Raw genomic sequence first — 12,063 nt, 5'->3', positions numbered from 1 at the left:
TTGCACAAAATGTGAAGAGCTTTACCCCATGCAGAGAAGCATTAGAGATGAAAGCTCTGATTATAGAGCAAGTCCGGCTTCCTCTTGCTGGGTCCCTCACTCCTAATTAGATCGTTCAGTAATTTCTAGCTCCCATTTAGAACCTATTTTACTAGTGGAGGCTTTTCATTTGTGTGGGTTCCTGCATCTTCAGCAAATAGGAATAAAACTAGCATTACAACTCTGCAACACGATCCGCTGTTCGACCACCGGGACCGAAATTCCTCAGTGAGAAAGCCAAGAAGAGTGTGTTCAGGGACTGGGCCTGTGGGCTATTGCTCAGTGGTTTTACATTTATAATAAAGATTAGGCAGAGCGGGCTGAAAACCCCAATAAGCAAACTACCAAAGGGTGAGTGACTGTTAGGGAAACAACCAGTGATTTGGATCTAAATGTACTCAGCACTGATCCAGTGCTTTACAAGCAGGATGGGCCCAATCCTGCCTATTTGCCACGTACAGAATTCCCACTGAATTTATTCATAAATCCTCCCATCCCACTGCACTTGCACGTGTGCGTGCGCATACACACACACAGAGTTTTAGGATTGGGCCTTCTCCCATCCTAACACTCACAGGTGGGGAGGAGGAGAGTATTCTATTCCCCAGATTAAGTCTGGCAAACTCCCAGCCACACCTCGCTTTGCCCGGCTCTGCATGCAGCCAGCCGGGTACCCACAGGCTGACACTCACAGAGTATTTGCTATTTCCCTGGTCAATGGCCAGGAGCGTCCGTGAAGATTTCCTCCTGAGGTGATGCTCGCTCTCTTACCCAGATAAGTCATTCTCTATCACCATTTTCTGTAGCCCAGCAGAGATGCTGTTGCCAGCATTTGGAGTTGATGCAGTATGGTCAGCTGTGACGGAGACCTGCACGCACGCTGGGTTACTGAGCGCAGCGTTGACGTCCCTCAGAATCCGAGGCAGGGGCCCAAGTTTTGTTACAGTGCCCTGAGGAGAAATGGGGACAGAAACGTTATAGGCTGCTTGCTTGCTACATAAAGAGAACCCTGGCCAGCTGTCCCAGGATCTGCAAAGTCTCTCAAGGAACTCTTTCTTAGCAACATTAATTTCCTCAGTCGGTCAGCCACACCTCTTTGTAGTAGTAGGGGTACCCCTCCTTAACTCGTGTGTGGATCAACAGAGTCTGTACACAGAAGAAAGCAGGTGTGTGTAAGTCTGGTCCAACCGATCTTGATGGAGACCCATTAATTAAAAACATTTCTTTTTTAAAGTGAAACTAGCTGAAGTCAGGAGGCAAGTTCTGTTCCTTCCTACTGCACGACACTTGCTGAGACAGAGGTGAGGTCTAGTGCTCTCATCACAGGACTGGGAACCAGCAGCACCTAAGTTCTGATCCCCCCCGCCTCGGTTTCCCCGCTGGATAAGGGGATAATTATACTTACCTGCTTCATAGGGGAGTTGTGAGGATTAGACAGACAATGTGTGCGAGGCTACAGAAGTGCTAACCACTGCTAGACTACAGAGATCCTGCTACTCAGTTATCCCTTCCTGATAACCAACAGACGTCTTTCTTGTGGATGGTTTGCAAGGAACCGCTGTGTAGTGTGGTGCATGCTAAACTCCCAGTCACTCCCCACAACCCCAGGAAGTGTCTGACTGAGGTGTGACCCCCCTAGAGCTTGCCCCTCCAGCTCCCCATCTCCCCATGGGTACCTGCTCGAGCTGAGAAATGACCTCCCACAGTAGAGAGTGCAAAGTGGACAATTCCCGGCCCAGGTCGATGTAGCCTTCAAAGCCAGCTGTGTTCGAGATGGTTTCTGGATTGGAAATCTCCAATAGAAATCGCTGCATGTTAGTCCATTCGTGTTCCAGAAACTGATTCATGAAGGACATATACTCCTCTTTGCTGCCAAACCTGCCAAGACAGACACATGAATCTCACCTAGAACCTGTGAGTAACGGCGCACAAGTAACCAGCTGTAAACAGCACAGGGAGGAACAGAGCTAATTAGCACCACGCTGAGCCTTTCTTCCAGCCCCCTGCACCCTTTCCTGTGCCAGGAACCACCTCCATTTGTCCAACTCCTTTGCCTCCCGCTTTGGGGACTGAGATGAAGTGGGGCATTTGACCCAACCCACCCTTCCATACTGATGTGTCTTTGCAATCTAGAAGCAGTCGCTGATCTTGCTGCTTTGAGCCATCTCTGTGCAAATCCAAATCCTGACCGATGCTAAACAAAAGCCTCCCCTGGGTCTACCTATGTCTAGCAAATACCCGGGACCCAACGTTCACGGAAGGGCCTGTCCCTCCAGCAGCTAGCCTGGGATCTGGCCTGATACAGCCACTGGAAGTATCGCTACCAAGTCACTGCTAACATGCAGTCCTCTTTCTCCCAATGATCATTGCCCAGCACCCGAATCCCTTCTCCTGCCCTCTGCCGCTCTCTGCGATGTGTGGAGTGACAGCCCGTGGCAGAGCTCCTGAATGCTGCCACCCCACTGCATTAATAATGTCATTTCTAGTAGCCCGTCTGCCACAGTCTCTGCTGTCTGTGTCAGAGACAGCGTCTGTTCCTACGTGTGAAGGCTTGCAAGGAGAGGATGTGTCTGGCATGAGAATGTGCTGGGTGTCAAGCTCCGAATATGCTCACTGAAAGTTGAAAGGGAGATAGGACAGGGATGAAGGCTACAGATTGGGCAAAACTCCCACTGACTTCACTGGGGCCAGCGTACGTGTATTTGCATCGGGCTCCAGCAGCCTCAGGACCAGCCCCTCCCCTTCATGTTGTCTGCTTGGCTCATTTGGGATGGTGGAGCCTAAGAAAAATCATCCCCCACGTGGGGCTGTTACTGCCCAGCATCGCATGCAAAAGGGAGAAGGCAGGCAAGACCTCCTGCTGTCAGTGCACTCCTCTACAGAGCTGCTAAGTGCCGTTTAGTTTTCAAAGTGGGAGCAGAAATCTTCAGCCATAGCCCCTTATGCTGGGATCTTGTACGCTCAGTAGGTTCAAGCCTAAGTAGTGGCTGTGAGACCTGGAAAGGCAAAGCCAGGGTACCGCAAGCAGCGGGGTAGGTGGGACCCTTCCCTTGGAACCAAGGTCCCAGTGACCTAGTAGCGGGTACTGTACCACTGGAGGTACAAGGTTTGGAATAAGACCTCATCTGACAACCTATCGTTTTGCTCATTTAAACCCCCCTGGGGGTAAGAGCACGTTCCATTAATCCCCTCCCTCTTGGCTAACTCCCACGACACCTCACTGAAATCTGGCAATTTCAGACAAGGTAGCTTTTACTTATTCCGAACCACTGATTGGTGCTACTCTGTTCTGCCCACTGCCCAGGGATGAGTATAAAAATATTGCTCGGGCATGTAGGAATGAAATAAGGAGGGCCAAATCGCACCTGGAGCTGCAGCTAGCAAGAGATGTCAAGAGTAACAAGAAGGGTTTCTTCAGGTATGTTGGCAACAAGAAGAAAGCCAAGGAAAGTGTGGGCCCCTTACTGAATGAGGGAGGCAACCTAGTGACAGAGGATGTGGAAAAAGCTAATGTACGCAATGCTTTTTTTGCCTCTGTCTTCACGAACAAGGTCAGCTCCCAGACTGCTGCGCTGGGCGTCACAGCATGGGGAGTAGATGGCCAGCCCTCTGTGGAGAAAGACGTGGTTAGGGACTATTTAGAAAAGCTGGACGTGCACAAGTCCATGGGGCCGGACGAGTTGCATCCGAGAGCGCTAAAGGAATTGGCGGATGTGATTGCAGAGCCATTGGCCGTTATCTTTGAAAACTCGTGGCGAACGGGGGAAGTCCCGGATGACTGGAAAAAAGGCTAATGTAGTGCCAATCTTTAAAAAAGGGAAGAAGGAGGATCCTGGGAACTACAGGCCAGTCAGCCTCACCTCAGTCCCCGGAAAAATCACGGAGCAGGTCCTCAAAGAATCAATCCTGAAGCACTTACACGAGAGGAAAGTGATCAGGAACAGTCAGCATGGATTCACCAAGGGTAGGTCATGCCTGACTAATCTAATCACCTTCTATGATGAGATTACTGATTCTGTGGATGAAGGGAAAGCAGTGGATGTATTGTTTCTTGGCTTTAGCAAAGCTTTTGACACGGTCTCCCACAGTATTCTTGTCAGCAAGTTAAAGAAGTATGGGCTGGATAAATGCACTATAAGGTGGGTAGAAAGTTGGCTAGATTGTCAGGCTCAACGGGTAGTGATCAATGGCTCCATGTCTAGTTGGCAGCCGGTGTCAAGTAGAGTGCCCCAGGGGTCGGTCCTGGGGCCGGTTTTGTTCAATATCTTCATAAATGATCTGGAGGATGGTGTGGATTGCACTCTCAGCAAATTTGCAGATGATACTAAACTGGGAGGAGTGGTAGATATGCTGGAGGGCAGGGATAAGATACAGAGGGACCTAGACAAATTGGAGGATTGGGCCAAAAGAAACCTGATGAGGTTCAATAAGGATAAGTGCAGGGTCCTGCACTTAGGACGAAAGAACCCAATGCACAGCTACAGACTAGGGACCGAATGGCCAGGCAGCAGTTCTGCGGAAAAGGACCTAGGGGTTACAGTGGACGAGAAGCTGGATATGAGTCAGCAGTGTGCCCTTGTTGCCAAGAAGGCCAATGGCATTTTGGGATGTATAAGTAGGGGCATAGCGAGCAGATCGAGGGACATGATCGTTCCCCTCTATTCGACACTGGTGAGGCCTCATCTGGAGTACTGTGTCCAGTTTTGGGCCCCACACTACAAGAAGGATGTGGAGAAATTGGAGAGAGTCCAGCGAAGGGCAACAAAAATGATTAGGGGTCTGGAACACATGACTTATGAGGAGAGGCTGAGGGAGCTGGGATTGTTTAGTCTGCAGAAGAGAAGAATGAGGGGGGATTTGATAGCTGCTTTCAACTACCTGAGAGGTGGTTCCAGAGAGGATGGTTCTAGACTGTTCTCAGTGGTAGAAGAGGACAGGACAAGGAGTAATGGTCTCAAGTTGCAGTGGGGGAGGTTTAGGTTGGATATTAGGAAAAACTTTTTCACTAGGAGGGTGGTGAAACACTGGAATGCGTTACCTAGGGAGGTGGTAGAATCTCCTTCCTTGGAAGTTTTTAAGGTCAGGCTTGACAAAGCCCTGGCTGGGATGATTTGATTGGGGATTGGTCCTGCTTTGAGCAGGGGGTTGGACTAGAAGACCTCCTGAGGTCCCTTCCAACCCTGATATTCTATGTTCCTAAGCACTAAGTTAAATTCACCCTCTGAATGCCATTCGTGGACCTGGAACACCAGATCATCGGGGACCTTGGAGCTTCTGTCCAACATTTGCCCAATTCTCTTTTGGAGCCAGTTTATTTTCGTTGGATTCTCTGCACCACCCCCCACTCCGCCCCATGTCATCCAGTCTTCGTTCTACAGAAAATGTCTTATTTAAAGCATGACAGATCCCCTTCTACTGGCTGGTACGAGGAGACTTGCTGGGGGAGGAGGTGGGCAGTGACGTTGGCTGCAGGAGAGCTCAGCTCTATTGCTCAGGCTTGAATAATGCCAGCTTAGTTAAAGAGCCTTTCTTGCAAGGTCCAGAAACTTGGAAAACCTTTTAGTTAAGGACGGGTCAAAAAGATGGATACTTTCTGTCATCTAGAGTAACACACTTGTACATCTTATGTCTGTGTCTGGCTGTGGGCCTGTAAATTAAATTAGTTTGCAATTCTAAGAAGCTTTTGACTGAGGTTGTCCATTCACATTTCCAAGAGCTCATGGTTCTGTTGTCAGAGCTCAGGATAAGTAGCTCAGAGCTTCCACTGCAGCCAGTGGAAAGATTTTCAGAAATCTCTTCCTTTGTTTCCACCAACCCTCTGGGCTTAGATAGAGATTGACAGCTTCCCCAATTTCTTCCCCCATCCTCCAAGTTCAGAGACGTTCATTTTAATAACTGGGGTGATCCCTGAGCTCAGTTTGAGGGAGCAGATTTCCCCAGAGCTACAGACTCCATAGCCTCTGACAGCATCATTCATTCGGGGTCTGGGCTGTGCAGTGCCTCCACTGGGACCGTGAAGAGTTCACGCACTTCAGTCCCATCCAGCTAGGTAACTGTGGGACAGAATGGTGGATGGCACCTTTCTTACCAACCCTGGTGTACTTCAAAACTGGGCGTTTCAGCTTCTGCCCTATCTGCCTCTCCCTGGGTTGAGAATGGGCCGTTCTGCTCAGAAAAGGCCTAGCAGCATGTCGGTTTGGAGAATAAAATGGTCTCTCTCCCAGTCGAGGTATGGCTGGAGGCACTGACCTAGTGGGAACGGGAAAGGCAAGGTGTTTCCCGTGGGCGGAATGTGGAAAACAGAGGAAACAGCAGGCACTTCTGTAAGTCTGTCTGTCTAGAGGGTGGCTGAAGGTAGCAGCAGGGACAAAATTGCCTTTGCTGACTGACTGTTCCTTAGTGGGAATAAAAATGGTCACCAAATCTCTCTGAGCAATGGTTTCTTATCTGCTGCTGTTCAGTGGCCAATCTCAATGAGTTGGATCTCAGTCCTGCTCCTGACATGACACCTGGCACTAATTGGCCCCTTTGCAGCTAGTTTCAGCAGACAGGCCGAGGACTGCGTTCTCACCAGACCCTGCTCCTGCTTCCCTTGAAGTCACTGCCATTGACTTCCATGGCACCTGGGTGCCTGCAGTTCTGGCTGCATCCCACGCAGGATGGCTGCCTTGCAGGCTGTCAGGCTAGCACTGAATATTCACCGAACACAATTAACTGACACTGCAGACTCCTTCTTGCTTGTCGAGAACAAACCCAACTCCTTCCCCCAACTTACTTGGCAAAGTTGGCGAGGTTCTGTGTGACCTTGGCAATGAGGGTCAAAGTGCGTGCAGTGCGGTCATCAGGGTATTCCTGGAGCAGGTTAAAGAGGGAGGGGGACATGATGGCTGGACAGAGGAACCGGAGGAATAAGGAGGCACTGATGAGCCGCTCGCTGATGTCTGGCCGGCCACGGTTACTGCACTCTTGTCTCCACGAAGCAAAAACCTCTTTGAGTTCCCTTGGGAAGACACTGCAACGAGAATTCAGGGTTTGTAAATTCAGGGCTAGGAACCTGAGCCTATTTCATAGTTCTGGCTGGCAAGTACGACAACCAAGCGTAACAACCCCCTTCCCCAGAAGTCATCCATGGGGCATGAACTCTGCTCCTCCAGCACCAAAAGTAGAGGCCTCCATCCCCTGAGCTGAAAGAGTAACTCCATTAACCAGTAGCAATAATAGGCTCTTATCCTCTTTTGTGGAGCTACCACTAGAAGGGGATAGGAAGCCACACTGAACCAGTGGGCTACATAGGAAGAGTTTTGATTGCCTCTGAAACTTGCAAGAGAAGCAACTTAATCCACCAGGCAGAGATAGCCCCACTGTCTGTTTCCACTGAAGATGCTGGGAACCGAATGTGCAGAAAAGCAGGCTCACAACAGCCTTCAGGTTTGCTGCTTAATGGGCTCCTATCAGCTGGATCGAGGCCCCCACCCAGGCTTCATTAAGACGGGATTTACAAAAGCCTAATAGGAAAAAAAAATCATCCTGACTTTTTAAGTTTCAGCAAAGAGAACAATTTGTCCTGGGATTGAAACATTCTCAGCTGAGCTGTGAACCCAAACAACAGCCTTGTGCTAGTGCCTGAGAACCGGGAACGGAACCGGGCATGTAACCGGCCAGGCTCGTGTCGCTGCCCAAAGGGAGAGAGATGGGAAATGTAAACTGCACGGAGAGTGACAACAAAGCCCTGTCCAGACATTAACTGATTCTTTCCCACCCCCTCCCGGCAAGGTTAGGAAATGTTAACAACCCTATTCTGCAGGTGGGAAACTGAGGCACAGAGGTGACGTGACTTTACCAAGGGGACACAGGGAGTCAGTGACGGGGCCGCCATTAGAACTTGGGACTTTTTGTCTCTTGGGCGCACACCCAGTCTAGTAGATCACACAAAGTTAAAAAGCTCCTATACCCAGGGCCCTTCTTTTATACCGGGGCAGGGAATAGGAAGTTAGTGTTGTACAGGCATGTGTGTCAAATTCTGCTCTCAGAGACTGGTGTAAAGCCAGAGTAACTGCTGTTATTCCTGGTTTACACCAGTGTAACTCAGGCCAGAATCCAGCCCATTTACCCTGAATCCCAGACAAATTCACTTGGGTTTAACCCGTGGGTTCTGGCTCATGAGGGTGCGTCTCACCAGAGAGCCTCTTGCCTGTTTCCCCTCCCCATTCCCAGCCTCCCACTATCCTGTTCCCAGCACGTTTTATTGACTCGGCTGGATCCAGCCGCTCCCAGAAGGGAGGCTGGACGATGGGTCTGAGCAGCCTGGCCAGCTGCCAGCAGCTCAGTGGCGCAGAACGCCCTGGCCACCCCCCCGGAAGCTGCCCTGCCTGTGGAGCAGGCTCTTTGTCTAAAAGCAAAACAGATCCAGAGACCCTGATGGAATAAGCACGCCCAGACTGGGGTCACCGCAGCCCGGTCCATGTTAGCGAGCAGCCAGCTCAGTGGAGAGCGTCCCAGCTCCTCTGCCGAGAAGGGGGGACGAGCTATGCGACAGTGAGAGGCAACCCGCGCAGACTTGTCTCCTGCCATCCCCCTCTTGCGCTGGGCCTGACTGCCTGCGGCGTGAAGGTGGAGACTCGCCCGGCCTGGCCAGAACATACCGTGCCCGTTACAGGCAGCCTGGGTGGCTCTTCTCCACCAGCAGTGGTGCGCTGAAGTGGAAGCACAGCCAGGGAAAACTACCCTCCTGGGTCTGCTCCTCCCTGCTCAGCGTGGCAGACCGCCAGGATGCTAATGGAAGAGCATCCCTCCTGGTGCCAGTGCTCTGTGCCATGCGCCCCGCACGCCCCAGGCTGAGGTCAGTGGGCCCATCTGGTCCAATGGCACGTTCTCCTCCCCAGTGACACAGCTCAGGACCTACTGGGGCATGTGTTCCATCACAGTCAGGCACGCCCTGCGGCCGAATGGCTTGTTATGGCTTCTTTCCTTCCCTGGCTACTAATTGGCCTGGCTTTTAGCATCTCCACTTCTCTGTTCTGCTACACAGAGCGTGCACTCATCAATACATTAGTGCCTGGAAATCCCGATATGTCCTTCCTCAGCCCTCCCGGCGGGTTTCCGGGCAGGTCAGAGCGCCCTGCCTCTCGGTGAGGGGGATACTCCGAGTCGACGTGCTGCCCCGGTCGGTAGTTCCTGTTGGACGGGTAGCTTTGGCTTCCCCTTCCGATCCTGGCGGAGTGCTCTGGCCACGTGGCAGGGACCCTGCCTGTTCAGTACGTTTTTGGGTGTGTCGTTTTCCTCTGCGCTCAGGGTCCTGCCTGTCTCTCCCATGTTTGTCTCCCCACCCTGTACATCCCCCCAGTCACTACTGAGGTCACCTGTAGCCCCTGCCCCTTCCTTCTAGACCTGTCACCATTGACAGTTCAGCAGGTACCCATGGAGAAACTGGAGAGTCCCGTCATCAGCCTTAGCTCTGAAGCAGGAACTCACTGCGTGGGAACAGGTGGCACATGCTGATCTCTTTAAATGTCACCGGATGTGTCTCTCTCCTCGCTCTGTCCGTTTCATCTCTACGTCTCTTCCCTCCCCAGCTCTCTGTCCCCGGCTCATTTCTCTTTCCCCTTTCTTAACGCTGCTCTGTTTTTCCGACTCTGAAATGCTAAGGGTCCCCTGAACGAGAACAATAGTTAATTTATAGCCATGTGGACTTGATGGAGGGGGACATTTAAAAAAAATGAATGGTCTCCGCAGAAAGCTGCGCACGACAGAGATCTGCTCCCAGTACCCCCATAAAAGCCCAGGGCCATTACAGATTCTCTACCCCAAGCCTTCCAAGTCACACCGGCTAAATCCTCCTCCTCTGGCTCTGGCTCAATCCATATAAATGGGCAAAACCCCTTTACTTCACGGTACCTGCCCAGTAAAACTGGGATCCTTTAAGCAATTTAAGGGTTGAACAATCTGGACAGGTTGAAGAGTTACTGAAAAATACCCCTTTAAAATGTATGTGACAGCAGCACACGCAGTAACGCGAAGTGCTCTTTGCTAACGCAGGATGGGAGTCAGAGAGACCATAAACATTTAATTGTATAATGAGGGATGGAATTTGGTTAGCAGGGCTTTATGCGATGGAGGGGTCCATAATTCATTACCCAACTGTCCTGTAACGAGCTTCCGCATGCTGAAATTCTGCTTATGGTGAAACTTTCCAGATGTCCAAATCATGCCATAATTGTAACAATTTTCAGTTATTGTGAACCTCTTTCCTCTCTCCAGCAGCTCCGCCTGCAGACTCTGCCACTCTGTTTTTCAAGCAAGATCTTAACTCTCGGCCAATCCAAAACACTCATCGTCAGCCCAATTATTCCTCCAGAATCAGTGAACAACAAGGCCCTGAGAACAACATCCCGGCTGCTTCAGACTCTTCCTAAAGGGAGGGCTGGAGGAACACATCTCCCCATTGCATCTTTGACTTCCCCCGCGTCTCTTTTCTAGCCTATTTTTACCTTGACCTTTTAATGGCACCTCTGTTATTTTTAGCCAGAAATGAATTCAAACAACAATAATTTGCATCTCTGTCTTTTTCCATCTTTAATTTGCCAATGACTGAAGACATCAAGTGTCACTCATGAGAAGCAAATAAGTGCAATTCCTGAGGCCAAGAGAGCAATTAACTGGCCCACAGTAAGTTCTAAGCTACCAGGAAAAGAATCTGCCCTTTTTGCTTCTTTGTGGTGGATACAGAAGGTCTGAAGTGAGGATTTATTTGACTGACTGTTCTCTCCCTGAGAAATATCAACTCTATTCCTTCCCAGGTTTGCCGAAGGACCTATTGGACGTCTTGGGAGATTATCCAGTGAGAGTTTTCATGGAAGGGCTGGGGGATGAATCTTTAGTGGAGACTTCCTTTCTCCAAAACGATCATGAACATTAATGTTAAACCGGTATTAAGAAAAACTAAAGCCAGAGACTTAAGCAGTCTGATAAAAAGCCCATCCATTTGCTCAGCTTTCATTTGTCAGAGTCTGGTGATGTCATCCGGACCCGAATCTCTAATGTAAAAAAAAAAAAAGCAGGATGACAAAAAAGGAAGGAGGGAACTCTTTCAGGCCCTTCTTTACCCACCAAAGAAGCTTAAAAGGGCACAAGCCTAACTTTTTCCCTTTGCAGGGCATCTTTAAAGGGAGCACTGGGGACAGGCCCCAAGGAGTTGTGGTTCCTAGTGCCCTGAATACTAGAAAACACTCTGTATCGATACGCACCACCACAAACTGAATCCACAAAGAGCAGCTAAGCCAGCTGTGATACACATATGCCATTAGCGTTTGTCTACCCAAGCCAGCTCTAGCCACACCTCCAACAGCCCCAGCCTCCATCACTTCACAGCTGAGAAACGAGGATTCCAGGCGAGAGCCCTGTGCAAGTGAAGTGAGGAATTCCCCATTATCGCTGACACAGGCTGCTTCTCATGTAGACAGACAGGCTCCTCCACAGGCATGCACAGCACGGAGCCAAAGGGTGCTTGAGAGAGAGAGAGAAATGGGGAAATTCACAGCGTCAGCTCTGCCCCGCCCGCTGGGGAACTCGGCATCCTGCAGCCCAAGTGCCTTCGATGTTCAGTGCTGCTTCCTTAAAGGCGTGGTTAGAAACTTAGGCACCACCTGCCACACAGAAATTCCAAACCTCACCTGACGTTAGAGAAGTGTAAGATCAGAGGTGGCAGAGATGGAAAAGACTGAGGAGATCTCCAACCCCTGCAAGAGCAGGAGAGATCCCAAGGGAGGACATCGCAAAGAGTAACGTGATGCTGCACTTGGTTGTAGCCAAAAGGCCAAGACTCTTCAATTGCATCGCAATGTGTGCGTGAGTGAACAGTGTGCGTGCATGCAGTGTGCATGAGTCTGCGGGAGTGTGCAGTCTGACCTGATTCCCTATGGCGCTCATGGCACTGATTTCTACACTTTGCTCAAGTCTGTCACACTGCAATGCTTGCAGTCCCTGTCTGAATGGGCTCTTAGGGGGGTTCAAGTGGGAATCAGTGCA

The 12,063-nt window shown here is 50.5% G+C and overlaps 1 protein-coding gene across 35 annotated transcripts in view; it reads right to left on the bottom strand.

Annotated features, from left to right (window-relative positions):
• Positions 1-12,063, bottom strand: part of LOC102934027 (DAB2 interacting protein) — a 435,191-nt gene that overhangs the window by 24,505 nt on the left and 398,623 nt on the right. For all 35 annotated transcript variants that reach the window (XR_006286127.1, XM_043530251.1, XM_043530243.1 and 32 more), the window contains 3 exons: positions 6,815-7,051; positions 1,716-1,917; positions 811-989 (listed from right to left, as the gene is read on the bottom strand). Coding sequence is in view for 34 of the 35 variants with exons in the window: in XM_043530251.1 (XP_043386186.1) it covers positions 811-989; positions 1,716-1,917; positions 6,815-7,051 (618 nt within the window). In the remaining variant the exon portion in view is untranslated. The remainder of the gene's footprint in view (positions 1-810; positions 990-1,715; positions 1,918-6,814; positions 7,052-12,063) is intronic.

Source organism: Chelonia mydas, chromosome 16 (assembly GCF_015237465.2).
Source record: "Chelonia mydas isolate rCheMyd1 chromosome 16, rCheMyd1.pri.v2, whole genome shotgun sequence".
Taxonomy (NCBI): domain Eukaryota; kingdom Metazoa; phylum Chordata; order Testudines; family Cheloniidae; genus Chelonia; species Chelonia mydas.
Note: the sequence above shows the minus strand (reverse complement) of the source record. Positions and strands in the feature narration are given on the sequence as shown.